The sequence below is a fragment of the Hipposideros armiger genome, unplaced genomic scaffold, assembly GCF_001890085.2.
Source record: "Hipposideros armiger isolate ML-2016 unplaced genomic scaffold, ASM189008v1 scaffold_500, whole genome shotgun sequence".
Taxonomy (NCBI): domain Eukaryota; kingdom Metazoa; phylum Chordata; class Mammalia; order Chiroptera; family Hipposideridae; genus Hipposideros; species Hipposideros armiger.
Genome location: NW_017731850.1, coordinates 1,230,059 through 1,251,701, shown reverse-complemented (window position 1 = coordinate 1,251,701; position 21,643 = coordinate 1,230,059). Strand labels below are relative to the sequence as shown.

The following is a 21,643-nucleotide window of genomic DNA, read 5'->3' as shown; positions in this document are numbered from 1 at the left end:
CAGCTAAGATGGTGAACAACAGCTTGACCTGGAGCTGGGCTGCCATGAGTCGCTGGCGATGGCGTAGGCTGCAGTGGGGCTGGCCAGCAGCTGGCATGCGTTTTCATGAGCTGCCGTGAGCCACTGTGAGTGGCTGTCCATTGGCTGGAAGCGACTTCTTCACCCGGGAAGAGTGCAATGATAATACCAACATGGACCAGTGAAGCAACGTCCTCCACAACTAGACTGAAGAACAAAAAGGACAGCAACTTGTCTGTTCCCCTTCCCTGATTCCCCAATGCTGTTCCCCTCCCTCAATTTCCCAATAAAATCTTTAAAAAAAAAAAAAGAAAGAAATGACGTAGGGCTCTCCATATTACATTAGAAGTCCTACAACATGATAGCTCTGATTGAGAAGGTTCTACTGAGTAGGCCCATTGTCTGCTGCAGAGGCTTCAGTGAATTCAAGCTCTGCTTTACTTTTTTTTAGGCACCCACACCCACATAGAAGCCAATCCCCAAATCCCACCCCAACCTCTTGAGCCTATCTCCCCAGGATGAAATTTATCTTCAGTAGAGGACAGTCCTTTATTATCCTGAGTAATAAACTAATAATTCTTTATTCCCTGCTCCTTCCTTTTTAGTATGTGTGGGGAGGGGTATGGCCACAGAATACTACATTTAAATTAAACACACAGACTGCCGCCCAAGAGACCCCTCCTACTTTTTCTATGTTCCATCTGACTTGGGAGTTCTCTGATTTGGCCCTTATCTTCATGATAGATTTCTTTTGGGGATTACTCTTCTGACTTCCAGAATTCTTCATAATTTCTAGCCTACTTTCATACTTTGCAATGACAATAGAGATTTATTCTGTGTGTGTGTGTGTGTGTGTGTGTGTGTGCGCGCGCGCGCACACACACACATATATCATGCAGAATATTACAGTTGAAAAGGCTGCTCCGAGGGGACAGCATATCTCCTGAGGGCCTCCATCCTTTATTTCCTGAGGTGCATCACAGGTGGACACATGTGGTCTCCCATAATACACCCCTTGATGTTAATATAGAGACCAGATTTAGAGGTAAGAGGTAGACATGGTCATCAGTGGTGGTAACTCATATGTTCTGCCTTTGCTGTTGTTGTTGTTGTTGTTTTAGAAAATGAAACAAGATAGAGCTAGTGTTTCTCTTCACGAAAAGAAGTCTAAATGTTTAAAAACGTAATTAAAACAATAGCCTGCAGCCATAAGAGAGTGAGAAAAACTGATCACGTTTATTACTTTCATTTTCTCAATTTTACAATGAAAATACAGACATAAATGCGATCTGATCCTGAGTGCCACCCATCCCCATGCAGAGGCAGTAGAGAAGACTTTGAAATACCTCGCTGCAAGACGAATGTTCTTTCCTCCAGTGTGAATCATGCACAGTGTCCACAAGTGAGAGATGCAGTTTAACAGACTCAAATCCATGAATCCACAAATACTTTGAGGCTCAGAAAATAAAATCCAAACAGGGTTTATATGTTAATACACAAATATATAATCCCTCCTCAGTAGGAAATAGCCCATTTTTTGATGGAAGCCCCTTACTAAGGATGAATACAAAAATAGAATAGAATAGAATAGAATAGAATAGAATAGAATAGAATAGAATAGAATAGAATAGAATTTTACAGCCCTCCTGTGTGACTAAGGGCATCTTCCTAGGATAGACAGCCCAAGTTTTCCCAGGAGAGTTCCTGGCTCCAACATGTATAGTGCCTTCTGCTCTTTTTCTAAAACATCTTTATGTTCACAGTCTTGTTCCCCAATAATATGGGAATATTGACAGACTTCAAGGCCCTGACTATGCTCAGCAGAGTAGGTGTTGTGAGTGGTTCAGAGAAAGGTTTGATTTGTTGGTTGATTGTTGGTGATTGGTTAGCTTAGTTTTGTTGACCTAACAGGTCCTCAGAAATGATGAAAACTTCCATTCGGGAAACGATTCTCCAGAGGTGCCCCAGGAGAACTGGCAACATCTTCTCCCTAGTTCTTGTTAAAATTAGATCTTCAGGCCCCACCTAACTCCCAGACTTACAGAACTGAATCTCTGAGCTGGAACCTGGAATCGCCCATTTTTCCAAGTGCCTGCTAGCCTCTCAGAAACACTGAACTTTAAGAACTACATGGAATTGACTTCCAGATAAAATGACGGAATAGGTACATGCTTGCCTCCTCCACTGACCACATCAAAGTTGCAACTAAAGTACAGAATAACAATCATTGAGAATCACCTGAAGTCTAGCAGAATGGAGTTCTATAAGGACGTACAGAAGAAGAAAAGTTGAGAGTGGTATGAGAAGCAGAGATGTGCAACAGGCTGGTCCCACATCCATGTGTGGCAGTTAAAAATCAGGAGGTATGTCTGATGAGTGAGTAGACCCAGCCCCACACCAGGCTTCCCAGCCCAGGGTTCCATTTCAGGGAACAGAAATCCCCATAATTTCAGGCTATGAAAACCAGAGGAGATTGTGGCTGAGTGAGATGAAAGGCATCTGGCTCATGCTGCAGATGTTGCTAAAATCTTTCAAAGGTTCACAAACCCCAAACAAGTAGCATCTGGCCTCAGTGTGCCCTGTAACTCTTGCTAAGCAACTCAAAGCCCAGCACAGCAACAGTCAGCCTCTGTTCACAGCCTAGCCTCCCCCATGTACCTCCAGGTCCAGCACCACTGGCAACCATCTGCAGATCATTTTGTAGCTTATACCAAATGGGCACAGGCAGCAGCTGACCTTGGCCTGCACCAGAGCCACTCCCAAGAGGCCCCAGAGCCAACACACCTAGGGAACAGCTTCAGACCACTCCAGAGCACCACCCAACCACCTCCACAAATAACTGACCCAAAGGACAGACTTGGCAGGCACCAGAGCCCTGATAAAGCAAATGCTGCTCCAACAGCTCCTCTACTATAATCCCAGCCAGTTCTCACAGCCAATCAGCCTGAGGGTCAATCCCTTTCACTGATGTGCAAATAGCAGTCAAGGCTTAACTACAACAGGAAGGCACAGCACACACAGCCCACACAAGGGACATACCTGGATCACGTGGCTTGGGTGACCAGGGAGACTGTACCACTGGGCCCAACATGACACCTACTTCATAAGGTTACTCTACTAAGACTGGGAGACATAGCAGTCCTACCTAATACATAGAAACAAACACAGGGAGGCAGCTGCAATGTGGAGAGAAAGAAACATGTCCCAAATGAAAGAACAGAACAGAGCTCCAGAAAAAGAGCTAAACAAAATGGAGACAATCAATCTACTGGATTCAAAGTTCAAAACACTGATTATAGGGATGCTCGATGATCTCAGTGAGAACTTCAATGAAGAGAGAGGAAACATAAAAATGGAGACAAAAAACATAAGAAAGAACCAGTCAGAAATGAAGAATACATTAGAGGGAATCAACAGTAGAGTAGATGAAGCAGAGGATTGAATCAATAATTTGGAAGTTGAGGTAGCAGAAAACATTTGATCAGAACAGGGAAAAAAAAAAGCAAGAATAAAAATAATGAAAGTTTAAGGGGCCTCTGGGACACATCAAGTGTAATGACATCCACATCATAGGGGGTACCAGAAAGAGAAGAGAGAAAGCAAGTAATTGAAAACCTATTTGAAGAAATGATAACAAAAGACTTTCCTAACTTGGTGAAGGAAATAGACATACAAATCTAGGAAGTGCAGAGAGTCCCAAACAAGATGAACCCAAAGAGGCCCACACCAAGACACATCATAATTAAAATGCCAAAGGTTAAAGACGAGAGAATCTTAAAAGCTGCAAGACAAAAGCAGTTAGTTAGCTGCAAGGGAGCACCCATAGGACTGTAAGCTGCTTTCTCAAATAGAAACTGCAGGCCAGAGGGATTGGCACAAAATATTTAAAGTGATGAAAATCAAGGACCTACAACCAAGACTATTCTATTCAGCAAGGCTATTACTTAAAATTGAAGGACAGTTCAAGAGCATTCCACACAAGAAAAAGCTAAAGGAATTCATCACTACAAAACTAGTATTACAAGAAATGCAAAAAGGTCTTCTTTAAGGAAACAAATAAACAGATAAAAAATATGGATAATAAAATGACAATAACTGCGTATCTATCAACAATTACTTTAAATTTAAATAGATTAAATGCTTCAAGAGACATAGTGTGGCTGAAAGGATAAAAAAAGCAAGACTTTTACATGTGCTGTCTGTAGGACATTCATTTCAGATTGAAAGACATACAGAGACTGAAAGTAAAGGAAAGGAAATAAGATATTTCATGGGAAAGGAAAGCTGGGCAGTAATACTTATATCAGATAAAATAGACTTTAAAACAAAGGCTAAAGAGACAAAGAAGGACCCATTAATTCCACTTCTGGGTATTTATCTGAAGAAACCCAAAATGCTACTTCGAGGGGATATATGCATCCGTATGTCCATTGCAGCATTGTTTACAATGGCCAAGATGTGGAGGCAGCCTGGGTGTTTGTCAATGGATGAATGGATAAAGAGGAGGTGGCGCATATATACAATGAGATATTTCTCAGGCATAAAAAATAATGAAATCTTGCCATCTGTAACTGCATGGATGGACCTAGAGGATTTGATGTTGAGTGAAGTGAGACAGAGAAAGATAAATGCCACATGATTTCACTTATATGTGGAATCCACAGAACAAGATAAACAAAACAGAAACAACTTCATAGATACAGAGAATATTCTGATGGTTGCTGGATTGGGGGGATGGATGAACAGGGTGAGGGGATTAAGAAGTACAATTTGGGGCCGGCCGAGTGGAGCATTGTTTAAGAGCTGGCTAGGGACACCAGCTCTGAGAGCAGAGCCCTGGTTTGGATCCCACATGGGCCAGTGACACTGCACCCTCCACAGCTAAGTTGGTGAACAACAGCTCAACCTGGAGCTGGGCTGCCGTGAGTCGCTGGTGATGGCGTAGGCTGCAGCCCCTGCTGCATTGGGCTGTCATATGCTACCGTGTGTGGCCAGCAGCCAGCATGAGAGGCCAGCAGCCATTGTGAGCTGCCAAGAGCCACCGTGAGTGGCGGTCCAGAGGCTAGCGACCGATCTGCCTCCCCAGGAAGAGCACAGTGATCACAATAACAACATGGCCCATTGAAGCAATGTCCTCCACAACTAAACTGAAGAACAAAAAGGACAGCAATTTGTCTGTTCCCCTTCCCCCAATTTCCTAGCACTGTTCCCCTCCCTCAATTTCCCAATAAAAAAAAATCTTAAAAAAAAAAGAAGTGCAAATTGGTAGTTACATAATAGGCATGGGGATGTAAAGTATAACATAGGAAATATAGGCAATAATATTGTAATAAATATGTATGGTGTTAGATGGGTACTAGATTATCAGAGTGATCACTTCATAAGTTATACAAATGTCTACTCACTACGTTGTACACCTGAAACTAATATAATATATGCCAACTGTAATTGGGCAAAATATATATACATATCATGGTATTTTCTAGAAAACTGTTCATACTTCCTCTCCATCCCTGATTTTTACTTTCGTCTCTGAGTGAGGACTTTGGAAAGTCTACTTAACTAAAATTGGTTTTGTCAGTCTCCTGAGAGCCTCCATATTGGCAAGTGCTGTGGTCAGTTTGGGGTTTGTCTTACTTGACCATTGACCGTATTTGGCAACCCCTCCTGAAAACTGTTCTGGAACAATAGCTTCTCATTGTTCTCTCACTGGCTTCTCCTTCATTTATTGGCTTCTTCTTTTTCTCCCAACCTCCAGTTACTGGGTCTTTTCCTCTGAAGTATCATTCCTTCTTCCATTGATCTAACTTCAGTCTCATGGTTCCAATCACTACCGACACACGCTATGGAATCCCAAATTCCTGTCTCCCAGGTCTGTTTCCTGAAGATTAATGCCCCCATCAAAATCTCCTCTCCCATATGCAATAGGCATCTCAAACAAGTGTCCAAAGGCGAACAATTTATTCAACACCACTTGCACAAACATGCTTCTTTTATAGTCTTTTCTCTGTCAGTAAATGTCACATCATCCAATTGCTTAGGACAAAAACAAAATATTATCTTTTATTCTTTCCATTTTCCTCATTCTCGCATTCAAACCATCAGTAAAGTCTGTCACCTCGATCTTCAGATCACATCTTGAATCCAACAACTTATTATTCTTCTTGTGACATCCTTAGTCCAAGTGACTGTTATTTCCTTCCAATAATCTCCAACTGGTATCCCTAGTTGTACTCCTGTGCTTACATCCCCCACCCCGCATTTCTGTAGTTAACAGTAGCCAGAAGTATCATTCTCAAACTTATGTGAGATTGTTCCACTCCTCAAATCAAGTCCCACTGAGATTGCTCCCCGCTTCATTGAGAACGAAAGACAAGGTCCTTGTAAGGAATGTGAGACCTTTATGATCTGTCTCCTCTGCATAGCCCATGTCTGTGCTCTGTCCACACTCAGTGCTGTTCTTGGAACTTGCCAGCACACTCGTGCCTCGAAGTCTTTGTTCTTCTCTCTGCCTAGAATGGGCCTTCCAATATAGTCACCTCGTTTAGTTTCCTCATTTCCATTAGGTCTTTCCTCAAATGTTGCCTCTTCCCACACCAGCCTATGGTAACTCCACTTCTCTACCTCGGCTCCTCCTCCTTTACCCCTTGTCTTTTCATTTTTCCACATAACACTTACTTTCACTTATGTCTGTCTCCTCCACAAAAACATAACTTTCATGAAAGCAGAGACTTTTGTCTATATGGTTCATGGCTGGATTCCCTAGCCTAGAAGGGTCCCTGAATATAATTGACACTCACAAATATCTGTTGAATTGAATTTGGCATTATTCACACTGGTCTTACTAATTTCTTTAAGAGGACAGGGAATGGTAGTGGAATTAAGGCATAAACTAATCCCTGTTATTATAGGCAGTGGCTATCAAAGAATGGTCCTCAGACCAGCAGCATCAGAATCACCTGGGAACTCATTAGAGATGCACATTTCGGGGCTCCATCTGACACTGAATTAGAAACTTTGGGGTTGGGCTCAACAATTTGGTTTCACTAGCCCTCCAAGTGATTCTGATGAACAAAGAACCATTAATATGAGTAAACAAATGTGTTAGTTTCCCTTGGTGATGTTTCAACCTAGTTCAAGTGTGTCAGTCTCTTAAAATGCCTTAAGACTCTGACCGTGAATAACATTGGTGCCAACTTCCATCTTGACACCTATTTACAAGTCCTGAGGTAGGTGCTGAGATTGCAGAGAGGTTATATCTTGGCCTTTCCAGGAAAAGCAAGGAGCCTGGCTTCACCAGAGTCCCAGGACAGCTTTGGGGGAATCATAGGAGATAAAATTAGAACATTACTGGCCAAATTTTGAAGGGCATTGATAATGGTAGGTTCAGGGGGCATGACACTCTGTAATGAGTGACACTGGCATTCTGTGATCCAATATTTGAGTGGAAAGAACATGTGAAATATATATTGTAGGGATGCCATCGATGGCAGTCAATTCCTGTTGTGTTTTGATATGATACTGGAATTTGGAATAGTCCTTGACCTTGCTGTGGCCAAACTCTTCTACTTAAAGTAGCTGGTGACTTAATTGAGGCTTTCCACTTACATAAGGCTCTGTCAGTATCTCTCCATCAAAGCAAGAATCAAGGTTGAAATGAAGACTCTGCTAACCATGTAATTTTTATTTTTATGGTGACCAAATTTTTTTATATATATATATATAAAATCTACTGTCATGCTGACAAATAAGTTTTTGACTTGCAGAACTTCAGGATAGATTAAATTATTTTTCATTTCCTCAGAAAAAAATAACTGAACTTAAAATAAGTCATTTTTTCCACCTAAATGAATTCCTTTATTTGACCAATATATACTTATCTCCTAAACTGCTATAAAAGCAATATGTAAGAAAACATAATAGGCAGCTAAGGAATACAATAATCACTTCTCTGTTTCACTTAAAATCAAATATAACCTATATTTTTTTTTCTCAAAGAATATCTAGGTATCAATAATAGCATCTTTGTAAAATTTGATAAGAATTAAAAGATGCTGTGTTTGGATTCATTCCATGTATTAGAATAGAGTGCTGTATATGAAACTACAGTCGAATTTCTGCCCTTGGCCCTGCTGAGCCAGGGCGGGGGAATCAAAGCAAAACCAAAGCCACCCATACACAGATTATGCAATTGGTATGAATTTGGAGGTTTATTCCTGACTTTGTTTAATGGCTTTAGTATAGCCAGATGGTCCTAAGTGAGAGGAATGGGGAGGGTTCTTCTGCCTCTAGTCTCTCTGTCTTACCAATATAGAATCTACTTTGAAGGCAGTTAGCTATGGGAAGGAAATTCTCTGCTTTAATTTGGCCTGTGGCAGTAGTAAATGTGCTGGATTGAGTGATTGTCTTAACTATCTCATTGTTTGATCAGGAGCAAATCATTTAACCGTAACCTGAGCCTTAGTTTTCTAAATTGAAATGGTGACTATGACTCAAAGATACTGAGGATCAAATGAGAATGATGCTAAATCGCTTTGGAAAACTATAATGGATGCCAAAGTGCTTTGGAAAACATTATAATTTTGATTAAACTGTATTATAAATTATAAATTATATTGATTAAACTTGACAGGTTAAACTATATTAATCCATCAAATAAGTAATATAGAGATGTTAAGTTGGCTGCTGAGTATTTCACTTTGTCTCTCTGCCATTTTAAGGTTCAAAAGAAATGACTAATATTTATTGTGTTACTATGTAAGCTAAAGCGCAGTAACAAAAAGACCACCAAATAGGGTTTTAAATAAGATACAGATGTATTTCTTTATCATGTAAGAGGCCAAAGGGAAAGATGAGGGTGGGTGGACAGCTGCTTTAAAGGTCAATCAGTTTCACCATCCTCAACATGACCTTCTGTCTCTGGGCTCAAGATTGTTACCATTCCAAGCTAGGGGAAGAATGTATAATGGACATGCAGCCTGTCTTTAGGCTGGAGATTCTTTGGATATTACGTGCACCATTTTTGTTCACATCTCATTGGCTAGAACTCAGTCACATGTTTATACCTAGTTTGCTGGGGAATAGAATCTCTGGCTTAGGAGCCATGTGTGCAGCAGAAACTGGGGAGAAGCAGGAACTGTCTTTAAACAAAATAAAGAAAAATACACAATGGAGGCAGTGTAGTTGTAGTCTCTGACAAATTGAAGTGTATTATACTTTAAAGTTCTGCTAAACTGTACTTATATTTTGATTGACATTGATTGCATTGCCTTGGTACTGCATAGCAGGAGATAAAACTTTTCATTGTTGTGGCTACTGTATGTCTATTCTGTAACTGTTAATTGATATTAATGAAATTTTCACACATGATAGAAGTTACAGAGAACCTCACTCTGGGGTTCGCTAGTCATCATTCTATCCTTTATCCCTCTGTTTGATAGCAAATTCTGGTTATTACTTTTTGCATTGTGTTGATCTTCGACAACCCATATGACTTAAAGGGCATAGACAAGCAATGTGCCTAAATCTTCCTTAGCATTATGAGATCAGAAGAACACACTGGAGTTTGCAAAATTGTCAATATGTTATCTTTGAGAGCCATTTCTGGTTTGTACTAATAAAATAAAAGTGAGTATACAGTAATTATGGAAAACTACCTAATGTCCCTATGACCATTATAACCTTTTTAATTAAAAAACAGTTCTGGAAGATCAGACTTGATAGCCTTGTAACTTCAGAGTCTCTTGTTATGAGACTGATTACATCCAGGTAATTAATTAATCATACCTTCATTTATTAAACATAACTTTGTTGACTACTTGTGATGTTCCAAGTGAACTGCTAGATTTTCAAGGATACAAAAATTAAGTAAGATGACTTGAAGCGTTGTTGCACCCCAAAGGGACCTGTTTGGTCCATAGCCAGATATGCAGGATTAGACCTCAAGAGGGTTATCTGGCATGGAGATAAATATTTGAGAGTCTCCAGATTTTTGGTAATTGTTTAAGTCCTGGTAATCTATTGGGTTTCCCAGTAGAAAGTGAAAAGTGCACCTATTGGGTTGTCGGAAAAGTCATGACGCATTTTTGCAATGCAAAACATAGAAAAAATACATCATGACTTTTCCGACAACCCAATAGAATAAAACCTTACCTTGATACCTGGAGGCTGGAAGAAGGGAGAAAGAAATAGACAAGGATCTCAGAGTGATAGAAGGAGACAGGAGGAGCTTCTAGAGGATACCAGGGAGGGAGCAGTATGATATAAAATGTCAGGTGCTGCGGGGACTAGTCATAAGATAAGGAACAAGCCATATCCTAAGGTTTCACCTTGTGAAGGTCATTCTGGCTGTAATGCAGCAGTTCCACTGCAGAGTCTGCAGTGAAACCAAGGTTCAGTTGTTTGAAAAGTGAGTGGGAAAAAGGAATTAAAGATGGCTAATGGAGCGATAATAGCAGTGAGATCAATCTGTTACATCCAGTATTCCTGAATTGATTTGTTTGTTGTGTTTAACATTTAAAAATATCTCAGTGGAAGAATTTTTGTTGGCACAGATGCCAGTCAAGAAGGAGAGGCACGTATCTATTATTACCTTGCTCTGTAATTTCAAAAGCGGGCATGGTTTAGTTTTTAACATTCACCATGCGCATGTATGATGGGAGGTGACAAAGTAATTTTAAATTATGTAAGGTGACCTTGAATTCATTGAGGTGACAAAATAATTTTTGAGGGAAGCATCACTTATTATGGTAGTAATTTTCTAATTGTGGAAATTCCTGTATCTAATGATAGCTCTGTTGATTTGAACAGCTGGCCTCCTGGCCTATGCTCCTTTGCCCAAAGGTGAACTGGGAATACTACATTAGTAGTGACAAAAGTGCTGACAGGATTTAACAGGCTCTGCCATAAATTACACTGATTATAACATGAAGATTATTTGGAGAGATTTTGGACCTCTGTAAGCTTTGATTTAGTATTTTATTTTAAACTCCACTTAAAACGAATGATACATGAGATCCTCACATCATTAGAATTCATTTATAATGGGGCTTTGCTCAGAACTGACCTAGATGAGACAATACAAATTCACATTAAATGGGCTTATGCCACACAGATATGCAATGTTCAGTATACCTATAAACCTCTAATCACTTTAAAGGTTTCATACTAATTGTCTTGAAACGTGCATTAAAGAAGCGAAAGGCAAACTTTCAAGGAACAGATGTCTTTTTAATGCTGTACCTTTGTAAAAAATTTTAAAACATATTATATGTCTTGGTGTAACTTGGTGTTCCTTCCCAATCCTAACTTGGGTGAAATGCTTTTAGCAGAACAATGACAAAGGCGAACAAAAAAAAAAAATGGGGCTTCATTGTTTTAAATACCAGCTTAGCTTTAGAACAATATAAAGGAAACTGTTTCATTGTGTTATTTTATTTTTTTATGTTTTGTGAGTTGCTTTATTATTTTTTAAAAGATTTTTATTAAAATATAGCAAATATACAATATTACACATGTTTCTTTGTCTCCCCATTTTGACTGCCTCCCTGTGTTTGTTTCTATGTATTAGGTAGGGCTGCTGTGTCTCGTGGTCTTAGTAGAGTGGTTTTATGTAGTGGGTGCCCAGTGGTGCAGTCTCCCGTCATTAGAGCTGGGTGTTCCAGTTGTGTCTCTTGTATGGGTTGGGTGTGTCCTCCTGTTATAGTTGAACGTTGGTTGCTGTTTGCACATCAATAGGTGGAATTAACCCTCTGGCTCATTGGTTGTGAGGTCTGGTGATGACTACAGTGAAGGAACTGTTGTGCAGGGGCTGATCCTATGGAGCAGGATTCATTTTAGCAGGGCTCTCGTGTCTGCCCAGTATGCCCTTTGGATGTATTGTCCTTGGAGATGGCCAGGTGATGCTTCAGCTTGGGTCAAAGCTAGCCAAGTTCAGCTGCAGCCTGTTCCCTGCCCAGGGCCACCTGACATGAGCCACAAAGCAATATATAGATGGCAGATGCCTGCACTGTGCTTAGAGGTACCTTGAGAGGCCAAGCCTTCAACCAAGGCCAGCTGCCACTAGTGCCAGGCTGCTCTGCCAGAGGTACAGGACACACTGAACCAGATGATGCTTGTTTGGGTTTTGTGAACCTTTGAGAGACTTTAAGAAATTCTGCAGCATGAGCCAAGGCAGGCAGTTTGTATGAAAAAGCCACTGGAAGTGGCTTGAGTGTGCCCAAAAGTTGGGTGGAGTGGAACCTCAGGGAATCAGGGGTGGGATCTCGGGTAATCAGGGAATAATGAACGGTGTTAGCTAGGTTGATAGAGACCCAGATATGGGTAGGGGGAAGACCAACAAAGAAATAATGGCTTTCACCAGCTCCTTCATCTGAGAGAAACCTGCCCCTCTAGCCCTCATCCGGGAGCCAGACAGCTCAGTTTCTCCCCGCATGTCCCTTTTGCTTTTTGAGCTGCTGCCCCAGTGCTGGAGCTCAAGGTAAGTGAGTCCATCAGCGAGTAAATCCATACATGGGTTCTTTAAGAGAAGCACCTGTGAGTGCAGCCACCCCTCAATCCACTCAGCCACAATCGCTGCTAGTTTTCACAGCCAGAAATTAGGGGGACTTCTCTCCCTGGCATTGGAACCCTGGGATGGGGAGCCTGGTGCAGTGCTGGGACCTCTCTCTCCTCCAGGCGGCACCTCTACAGCTGAGATATCCTTCCCAATTTTTAATGGTCACGTGTGGGTGTGGGACCAGCCCCGTTCTGCATCTCTGCTCCTGATACCAATCTTGAGGTGGCTTCTGTATGACCTTAGTTGTAGTGCTTTGATTCAGCTAGACTTCAGGTGTTTCTAAATGGTGTATTTTTTGTAGCTTAGTTTTAATTTTCATGTGGTTATGAGAGAAGGTAAGAACAGTGTTTACCTATTTTGCCATCTTGACTGGAAAAAAAGTCATTGTGGTATTTAGATCTAGCTGTCTAAAATGTAATTATAATAAAATCTTTGTGGATGGTATTTTCAGGGGCTTTATTTTTCTAAATAACACTTTTTAAATTTGTAAAATTAGCATATAATATTTTAGAATCATAGAAAGAGAAAAGTATACAGAAGACGTTAAATTAACCATAATACTACCATATACTGTTTGTTTTATTTTCTTTTAATCTTTGTATATATTTTCAAAATAGTGATAAAAAGAATTATGCTGTTTTGCATCCTACTTTCACATAACATAATCTGTTTTCCATTTTATTATATATTATTTACAAATTTAAGGAACTGTATATTTCTTCAGATGGGTAAAGCATGCTTTATTTTAATCATTCCTATATATTTGGTTGCTAAGACTACCCATTTTTTTCATATTGTCAGAAATACCTTAGTTTGATTATTTACTCAGGATGATTCCTCAACATGGGATTTCTGGATCAAATGTATGTGGATATTTTACATTCCATGACATAAATTACCAAATTACTCTCCCCAACTGATACATATGTAGGCAAAACACACCCTTGTACTTAAGCTTTTTGATTTTCAAGTCAAGTATGGAAAAATTATTTTGGGCCTTACATGCAAAGAGATTTTTGCATTCTCTCTTTTCCTCACTCTCTCCACCTCAAAGACACATGATATGCATTCTATATCTTTCTTCTGGGATATTTATGTTTCTTTAATTTTATAATTATATTTACATCTTTAGACATAAAACTTTGTTTAAATTTTTTCAAATCTTCCTTTTATATTATGAATTTCATATATATTTTCTAAATTCATCACTGGAGGGGAGAAAGAGAGAGAGAGAGAGAGAGAGAGAGAGAGAGAGAGAGAGAGAGAGAGAATTTGCGATTGTGTGTGGAAGGGTGTAGGTGGGTCCTAGACAATACCCAAATAAATACCCAACTAAATTATATTGGATGTTAGAAAGAGTGCTATGGAGAAAAATAAAGCTAAAAAGAAAGATAGAGAATCCATACTTCCAGTTTCCCATCGTTATGTGGTTTAAGATTTAAGATGTCATCAAAGTTATTTTTATGGAAAATTGAGTGAAGCTACTTTAAACGTAAACAGCTAGTATTGTTATTTGAAATAGCTTTTAAATCACAAGCCATTTATTGTTACATTTAATGACTGAAGATCTGTATGATTGCTATTAATCTCCGCTGTGTGACATTACGAAAAAGGCTATGCTCACTGCTTAGCAGACACTATGATATATGCTTACTTAAGCTATTTTATTTAATCCTTACAACACCTGTGTAAATTATGTATCCCTTTGAAGGTGAATAAGGCTTAGAGAGATTAAATTACTTGCCTGAGGGAACATAGCTAGCAAATACCCAAACCAGGATTTGAACCTAAATTTCTATGATCCAAAGATCATATTTGTAATGACTACCCCTTTCAGCTTCAAGCTCTGACTTGAGCAAAGCAGAATGAACAAAATAACAAATCCATTTGGTTTTCATCCAAACTGTTTTCCAGAGCATGCATGGGATTTGGACCCTGCCTACCTCTCCAACTTCATTTTAGACTACATATGCCAGCCCCACTGGCTTCCTTTCTGTTCCTTAAATATCATATATGCTGTTTCCTTTCCTCCCCTTTTTCTCAATGTCCTTGCCTCTTCCTTTCAGGTGCTAGTTCACATGTCATTTGTTCAGAGTTGTCTTCTGACCACTGTGTATGAAGAACGTACCCTTCCCAATTAAGTCTCTCCTGTCACCTGTTATTTCCTGCATAGCATGTAACCAATCTGAAATCAACCTGTTCACATATTTGTTATGTCTGTCTCTATAGACTGTAAACTCTTTGCGGACAGGCACCTTCCACCTCTTTGTCATTATTGTATCTACCAAATTTATATTTCAAGTAGTGCTCTAATAGGTATGTTAAGGAAACAATTGAATTAAAAATGGATGAATGACTTTGAAATTCATATATTTGTTTCTTCTGGGGAACAGTGTCTTTAAATTTTTTTCGATGAAATGTATTTGAAAATATCTTTGATAATTTTGAGTGTTCTAAATCATGTTTAAGGCTTGATCAGGATACTTCACACCATCACAAACTATTATAGCTTCCTGCAGTAACAGATTTCTGCTTTGGTTTTGATATGCCCCATAGTCTTGTTTAAATAACTAACCTGAAAATGAATATTATTTAATAAGAATAAAACTCTCTATCTGTAATAGAATGACAGTGTGTAGAATCATAACAAATGTTTAGCTTGATAAGGATTTAGTATACTCTTGAATCTAACTGAAACATTGTAGAAAGATAAGGTTTCTCAAATGCCTGGGTACGTTCAGGTCTAGAAAAATGGAACAGGACCCTTCCCATTAGTATAGTGACTCTTACTGTATTTCTTCTAATTGTTCCCCCTCCCCATTATAGTGAATATTAGAGCATTATATTATGTATAGCATTTAATTAAAATGAATAAATACGTATTTCAGAAAGAAAAGTTCCAAGTTGATCTCAAATTCATAAGAAATGAAACAATAACTTTCATGGGTGCCTTAACACTGGAGTCATTGTGCAGTATTCCATCTAAGGCAACTGTAATATAGACACAGAGGCCCACAGGCTAGATCTTCAATTAGAAAGAAAAAGATGTATCAGGTTCAGGATAAAAAAAAATCATCAAATTGTGTATACTGTATTTTGCTTCACAGTTAACAATTGAAACTACTACATATGAACCTCATGTTCAGAAATCACAAATTTTACAAAATAAAGCTATTAATAACATGAATATTTTGGAATCATTCCTACATGACAGAGGAGTTCCTCATTCTTCAGAAATGTTTCTTGAAAATATTGTTTGATTTACAATACAAATTTACACATGTTTCTAAAAAACAAGATATGCCTTGCCATCATGTCTTCTTAGGAGCCAAAGATTTATTTTCTAAGAGTCAGGGAAAGCAAAAGCAAACTGCAGTGTCTGTTTCTATAAAGGAGATGAGGAAAATGGACATGTGTTTCATCAATGTAAATGATATGTCCAGTGAATGCAGGCAGTGGACAGACATATAACGCATTCTATGAAATTCAAACATACTGTTTTTGCGAGGAAGTGACTCTTGTAATACCAGTGTAATCGAGACCTGTACTGTCTATCTTATTATTCTTTTAAGGTCAGCAGCAACATTGGCTCACTTACTTTTATATAGTAGAATACAGACCCTAGTGTAGATGACTGTGAAATTTACCTTTTGTTCTGTGAATAAGGATTTTTATGCTGACTCTATAGAACTCCAATTCTCTTCAGTGCTTTGTGTATCAAATGATCACATGATATGAGGAAAATGTAATTCATCCCCAAATAACTGCATATAAGTCATAGAAACATACACTGCTAGGGACCAAGGGATTATCTTGTCAAAAACCTTCCTTGTAGAGGTAAAGCTAGTCTTAGAGTTCTGGTGACTATTGTAATGAGGATTTATTTGTCTTTGTGTGTCTATATGTGCAGGAGTACATGGATTCCAATAAATACATTGAGCATCTGCTAACTCAACTCGAGGAGCAACACAGAAGCCTCTGGAGGTGAGTGAAATTCATGTCCTCAACTTATGGCAGCCTCTATAGCTTTGATCTTGATCAGGGAGGCAGGGAATTGGAAAATGGTCTCTTGTTCCACTGAATGCCAAGAGCATCACTGGGGGCAAGAATCACAAGAGGCTACTTAGGGAATTCTGCTCCTTTAATTAAAATAAAGCAACAGTGCCAAAAGTTGTCCTTGAGTCAAGGACCTCCTCAGAGCTGAAAGGATGGTAGAAATCATGACACTTGTCAAGATCAGTGAATTAATTTGTCCAGGGCCATATGGCAACCTTATATTGAGGAACCCAAATTCCCTGACCCTTGCCTGATTAAAGATAATTTAAGCTTTTCTGTAATTAAAAGGTAAGACACTCCTGCTTAAAATTTCTACTCTTCATATTAAAGAGGAATATTTTAAGAATGCTATTGCATAGGTCTCCAGTGGTTAGTTTTTGTTCTGCATGGTGGGTTCTGATTCTCAGTAAGGAAAGCTATGTGAAAATGCTTGTGCAGGTAAATTGGAAAAAGAAGTTAGTATCACAGAAGTCATATTTTCAAGTTATTCATTCCCTGGGGGCCTCTTGGGAATTGAGAGTAGCAAAGATGGTTGTGATGTTATTATCTAGATCTTTAGGGTCCCCGGTCATGTTCTTTGTAGGTGCTGCTATGGAATCTGAATTCCTTTTGCTAAATTCCTACAACTCTTGTTATCTGGACTAAATATGCTTGTGCTTAATTACATGATGCCTTGCATTGCACTGGAATTGTTTCATATAATTAGCTTTGTCTCCCTGTGGTCACTAAGCCCCTAACGTCCTTTATTCCTTATCTCCTCACTGCATGGAGCAGAGTGCTTTCTCTGACCACAGAGATGGCAGGTAAATAATTGCTAACATTGTGGCTTTCTTGTCTAACCTCATCCAAGTCCATCACCATTGGCTTCTGGACCAGGCTATACTGCCCCTTCTTCATGAACCCTTGTAACAATTCCTAATAACCTTGAAATTTGTCTTCCTGAGGAATTCTAGTTCTTGGGTAAAGTGCCTAGTATTTTCATTTGTCCTCCTCTTATATTCGTTTTCCTGCTAGAGAACAGATCTATGGTTATAGTAATAGGCGATGTTCTATTTTAATAAATAGAAAAATTGCTGTTGAGATACAACAGAAGTGTATAATTTTTAAGCCTGCTTGTCACTAACCTGAGGAATTCTAGTTCTTGGGTAAAGTGCCTAGTATTTTCATTTGTCCTCCTCTTATATTAGTTTTCCTGCTAGAGAACAGATCTATGGTTATAGTAATAGGCAATGTTCTATTTTAATAAATAGAAAAATTGCTGTTGAGATACAACAGAAGTGTATAATTTTTAAGCCTGCTTGTCACTAACAGACATAACAATTGATTTTATATAACTTGATGCAATATTTGTTAGATTTGTTTTTGAGTGCTATAACCTGGTGTTGATACAGTTTTCTATTGTGAACCAATATATTGTATTAATAAAACCAACAACAATGTATTTATGGTTATGTGCCTTTTAAATCATATTTTCCATAGATCTACTACAAAGTATATTTAAAAGGTTGTTTTACTGAATGGTAACATTTTCTTTCAACTACTTGAATAACCTGTTATCTTCTAAGAGAAAAATACACCAACATCATGAATACCACCTGATGAAAGAAATTTAGAGTTTAATTTGGTCAGTAAGTGTGTCTTATACACATCATGGGGAAGGAGTATTGGTTTCACAGGTTGAACCAAATACCTGCATAGAAAGCATATTTTTCTGCTTTCTCAAGATAGCTAATACAAATCTTTTGGTCTTCTCCAATATGTTTAAATTAAAATCCAATTTCAGGCACAGAATTAACCTAACATAAAGTTAGAGCTTAGAATTTTGTGTGCAATCACTTCCATTATCCTTTAGAAATGGAATTATTGCTGGTGAAGAAACATAGCCTTATATATAGTGTCAGAGGATCTAATAAAATATTATTTGAATAACAAGAAAGGGCAATAATAACATTTGCATAGTCAGAATAAATACCAGTGAGAAAATGGAAATGAGTAGTATTGAGAAAAAATGAAAACTAATAATAGCAGATTTATATACTATTTATTGAATCATGAAATTGATTATATTTTGCAAACAGATCTTGAGTGACTTAAAGTGATAGGCTTTATGATGATTATTACAACGTCATAACAGCAACTGTGTGGCTGAATTGTTTTTGAAGCATATGTGAGTGACAGTGAGCAGAGTGGGAAATTCTTTCTGCTTATGATTAAATGTTTTAAATGCTTTCTTGAGTATGAGTAGAATCTATGAAGTGCAGGGGATCATGGGGACAGCATGTCATGTACACAAGTGCAACTGGATTGTCTGAAGTTAAACAAATGTTCCCATAACTGAGTATAAAACTTTTTATCTGACTTTATTATGCTTTTGATTTGTAGCTGGTGCAATTTTCATGGAGTGGGCTGCTTGTCATTGCTCCTGTTACTATCTCATGGCCTTCCATTTATACTTGAGCTAATGTGTAACTTAAAAGAAAAGACAAATTCTGAATATTTAATTCTTCTACCAGTAATGGTGGTCACCATTAATTTATGGCCACAACGTTTGAGGATCAATCAAAAGCATGGTAAACACATGTCATACTTTTATTGAAACTTGCTGAATGATAAAAGAATTGGACAAATTGTAGAAGATTGGGTACAATGATTAAAAGTCTTTCCTTATTTTCATTGAGAGGGGTGCTACTCGTCTTTAATAGGTTTTAGTCATTTCTTATAGCATAACCATCTGCTGTGACACAAATATATTGTGGTAATCATACTCTTAAGATAACTGGTTATTTTGGGGCCCTGTTTAGTATTCTACTGAAATAGACCTATAATCTATATCTGGGTTTTCAAATTGCTAAGGAGTTTGTGAAGTCTAACTATAGCTGTCTAGCAATGAACAGTCATTTAGCTCAACTGTCTTTTTTGACACCAACAGAAAACTTCTGTGAATTCATCTGAATAAGAGGGTGGAATCAGAATCTAGAACTTAGCCTGAGACTTGAGTACAAGTCTGAGTGTGTTTAATTTGCTCTGCATCTTTCTGCTTGATGATGAAAAATAAACATACCCATGGCAAATTGTGTACTGGTTGATATTAAAATGTGATAATCAATTTCTGCATGTTTGTTTCAATGTGGAAAGTTAAAATTGCAAGGAAAAGGCTCATTTGCACTTAATGATTTTTATAACATCTGTTACTATTTCTGATTTAGCTAACTATATCTGTGATTGACAAGATTGTCAGAAAACAACTGCTGAGAATATCTTTATTCTACCTTTGATAGAAATCCTTATCTATTTGCAACCTCAAATTAAGAGGTTAGAACAAACACAAACAGTGTGAAAATAAAGTAAAATTCATGAATATTTATGGTATTTGTGACTCTTTCATATCACGTATGTGAAATAATGTTTAAACAAAGGCAAACAGCATAAGACTATAGAAGGAGAAAGAGGACCGGACTGGAGGTTTTGGAGGCTTGGACTCTTTGCCTGGCCTGCCAAACAGGCTGTTGGGTGACATCTGAGACTGAGTTTCTTTATCTGTAAAAAGAAGGTATCAATATAGCTAGTATTTAAGATTACTGAGCACTGAGATTATGTGAAACATAATGTCTAAAGTCGTATTACATTTATATAACATGTTAGACATGTATAGTTTCATTTTTTTCTATGACAAATACTACATAATGATCAACTTGTATGATACATATATCATAGAAATCTTCAAGAACATAAGCAGAAATGACTAATGTAACAGAAATACTTAACAATTTGCCGGTAACTCAAACAGATATTGTCAAAATGTTTATTTCAAGTTTTCATAGCTCAAATTGAAGAGAGTGTTATCAATAGCCTATCAATAAATAAAGCAGGTGTGCACGGCTAAAATTCAATGAGAAGATCTGGTGAATGCAGAGTGCTGCCTACCAGCCAACAGGTGCCAGATCACCAAAGTCCCATTTGACCAGCTTTAACTAGGTTAGGGTTTCTCAATCGAAGCACTGTTGACATTTGGGGCCCGGTCATTCCTTATCATGGGTGGGAGATGTCTGGCATAATCTCTAGCCTCAACCCCACTATATGCCAGTACCATCCCCCCATTGTGACAACCAAAAAAATGCCTAGAGACATTTTCCATATGTTCCCTGGGAGTCAGAATCACCTTTCTCTCTAATGAGAACCAATGATCTAAATCATTGGCACAAACATTTTTCTAAGCACATGCCAAGAAATACTAATACTTTGGGTCACTGTTATTGGTGTTTTAAGAAAAATAAAGGTACAGTGTAGTCAAATTTGAAATATACTATGTAAAACCAAGTTTGAAAATGATTTTAATTGCAGAACTTTTCAGAGCCGGATATATAGCTAACATTTGTTATACACATCAAATATAGGATATGATATAATTTTGACTTCTTAAAAAAATTGTCATATTTTTCTTGAAGTATCCACTATGACTAAGGATCCAAGAAACATATTTTGTCAAATGGTGATCTATCCAGTTTGATAGCCAAATATACAAAAATATGGCTTGTACCCCCTTCCTCTATCCCTTCTCCCCCACCCCCTTCACTGATACTTGGAGAAAGGGACAGGTGACTTAGTAAAAGGACAGCTAGTACTGTGAGGAGCCTTGGTTGTTGGTAAAAGGGGAAGGTAGGTGTGTGGAAAAGACAATCCCAAATTCTTTACCATTTTCTTCAGGGGTAGCCCAAGCCTCAATACCAAATTCCAAGAATCTGAAGAACAATTGATTACAAGCTATGCTTGCCTGAGTAGTGCGCTTAACTCCTGCTTCCCCAGGAGAAGAAATGGTTTCTACATCACTAAGGGGAAGAAAACCCTTAATTGAAAGGTTTATAGGGCCGGCCGAGTTGCATGTTGGTTAAGAGCTGGCTTGGGACACCAGAGGGCCCCCGTTCGGATCCCACATATGAGGGCCAGTGACACTGCCCTCCACAGCTAATATGCTGAACAACAGCTCAACCTGGAGCTGGGCTGCCGTGAGTCACC

At 38.4% G+C, this 21,643-nt stretch overlaps 1 protein-coding gene across 1 annotated transcript in view; it reads left to right on the top strand.

Moving 5' to 3' along the window:
• NCKAP5 (NCK associated protein 5) overlaps positions 1–21,643 on the top strand; it is a 940,156-nt gene that overhangs the window by 241,071 nt on the left and 677,442 nt on the right. Inside the window, exon 3 of the mRNA XM_019667544.1 lies at positions 16,485–16,558. Coding sequence (XP_019523089.1) covers positions 16,485–16,558 — 74 coding nt within the window. The remainder of the gene's footprint in view (positions 1–16,484; positions 16,559–21,643) is intronic.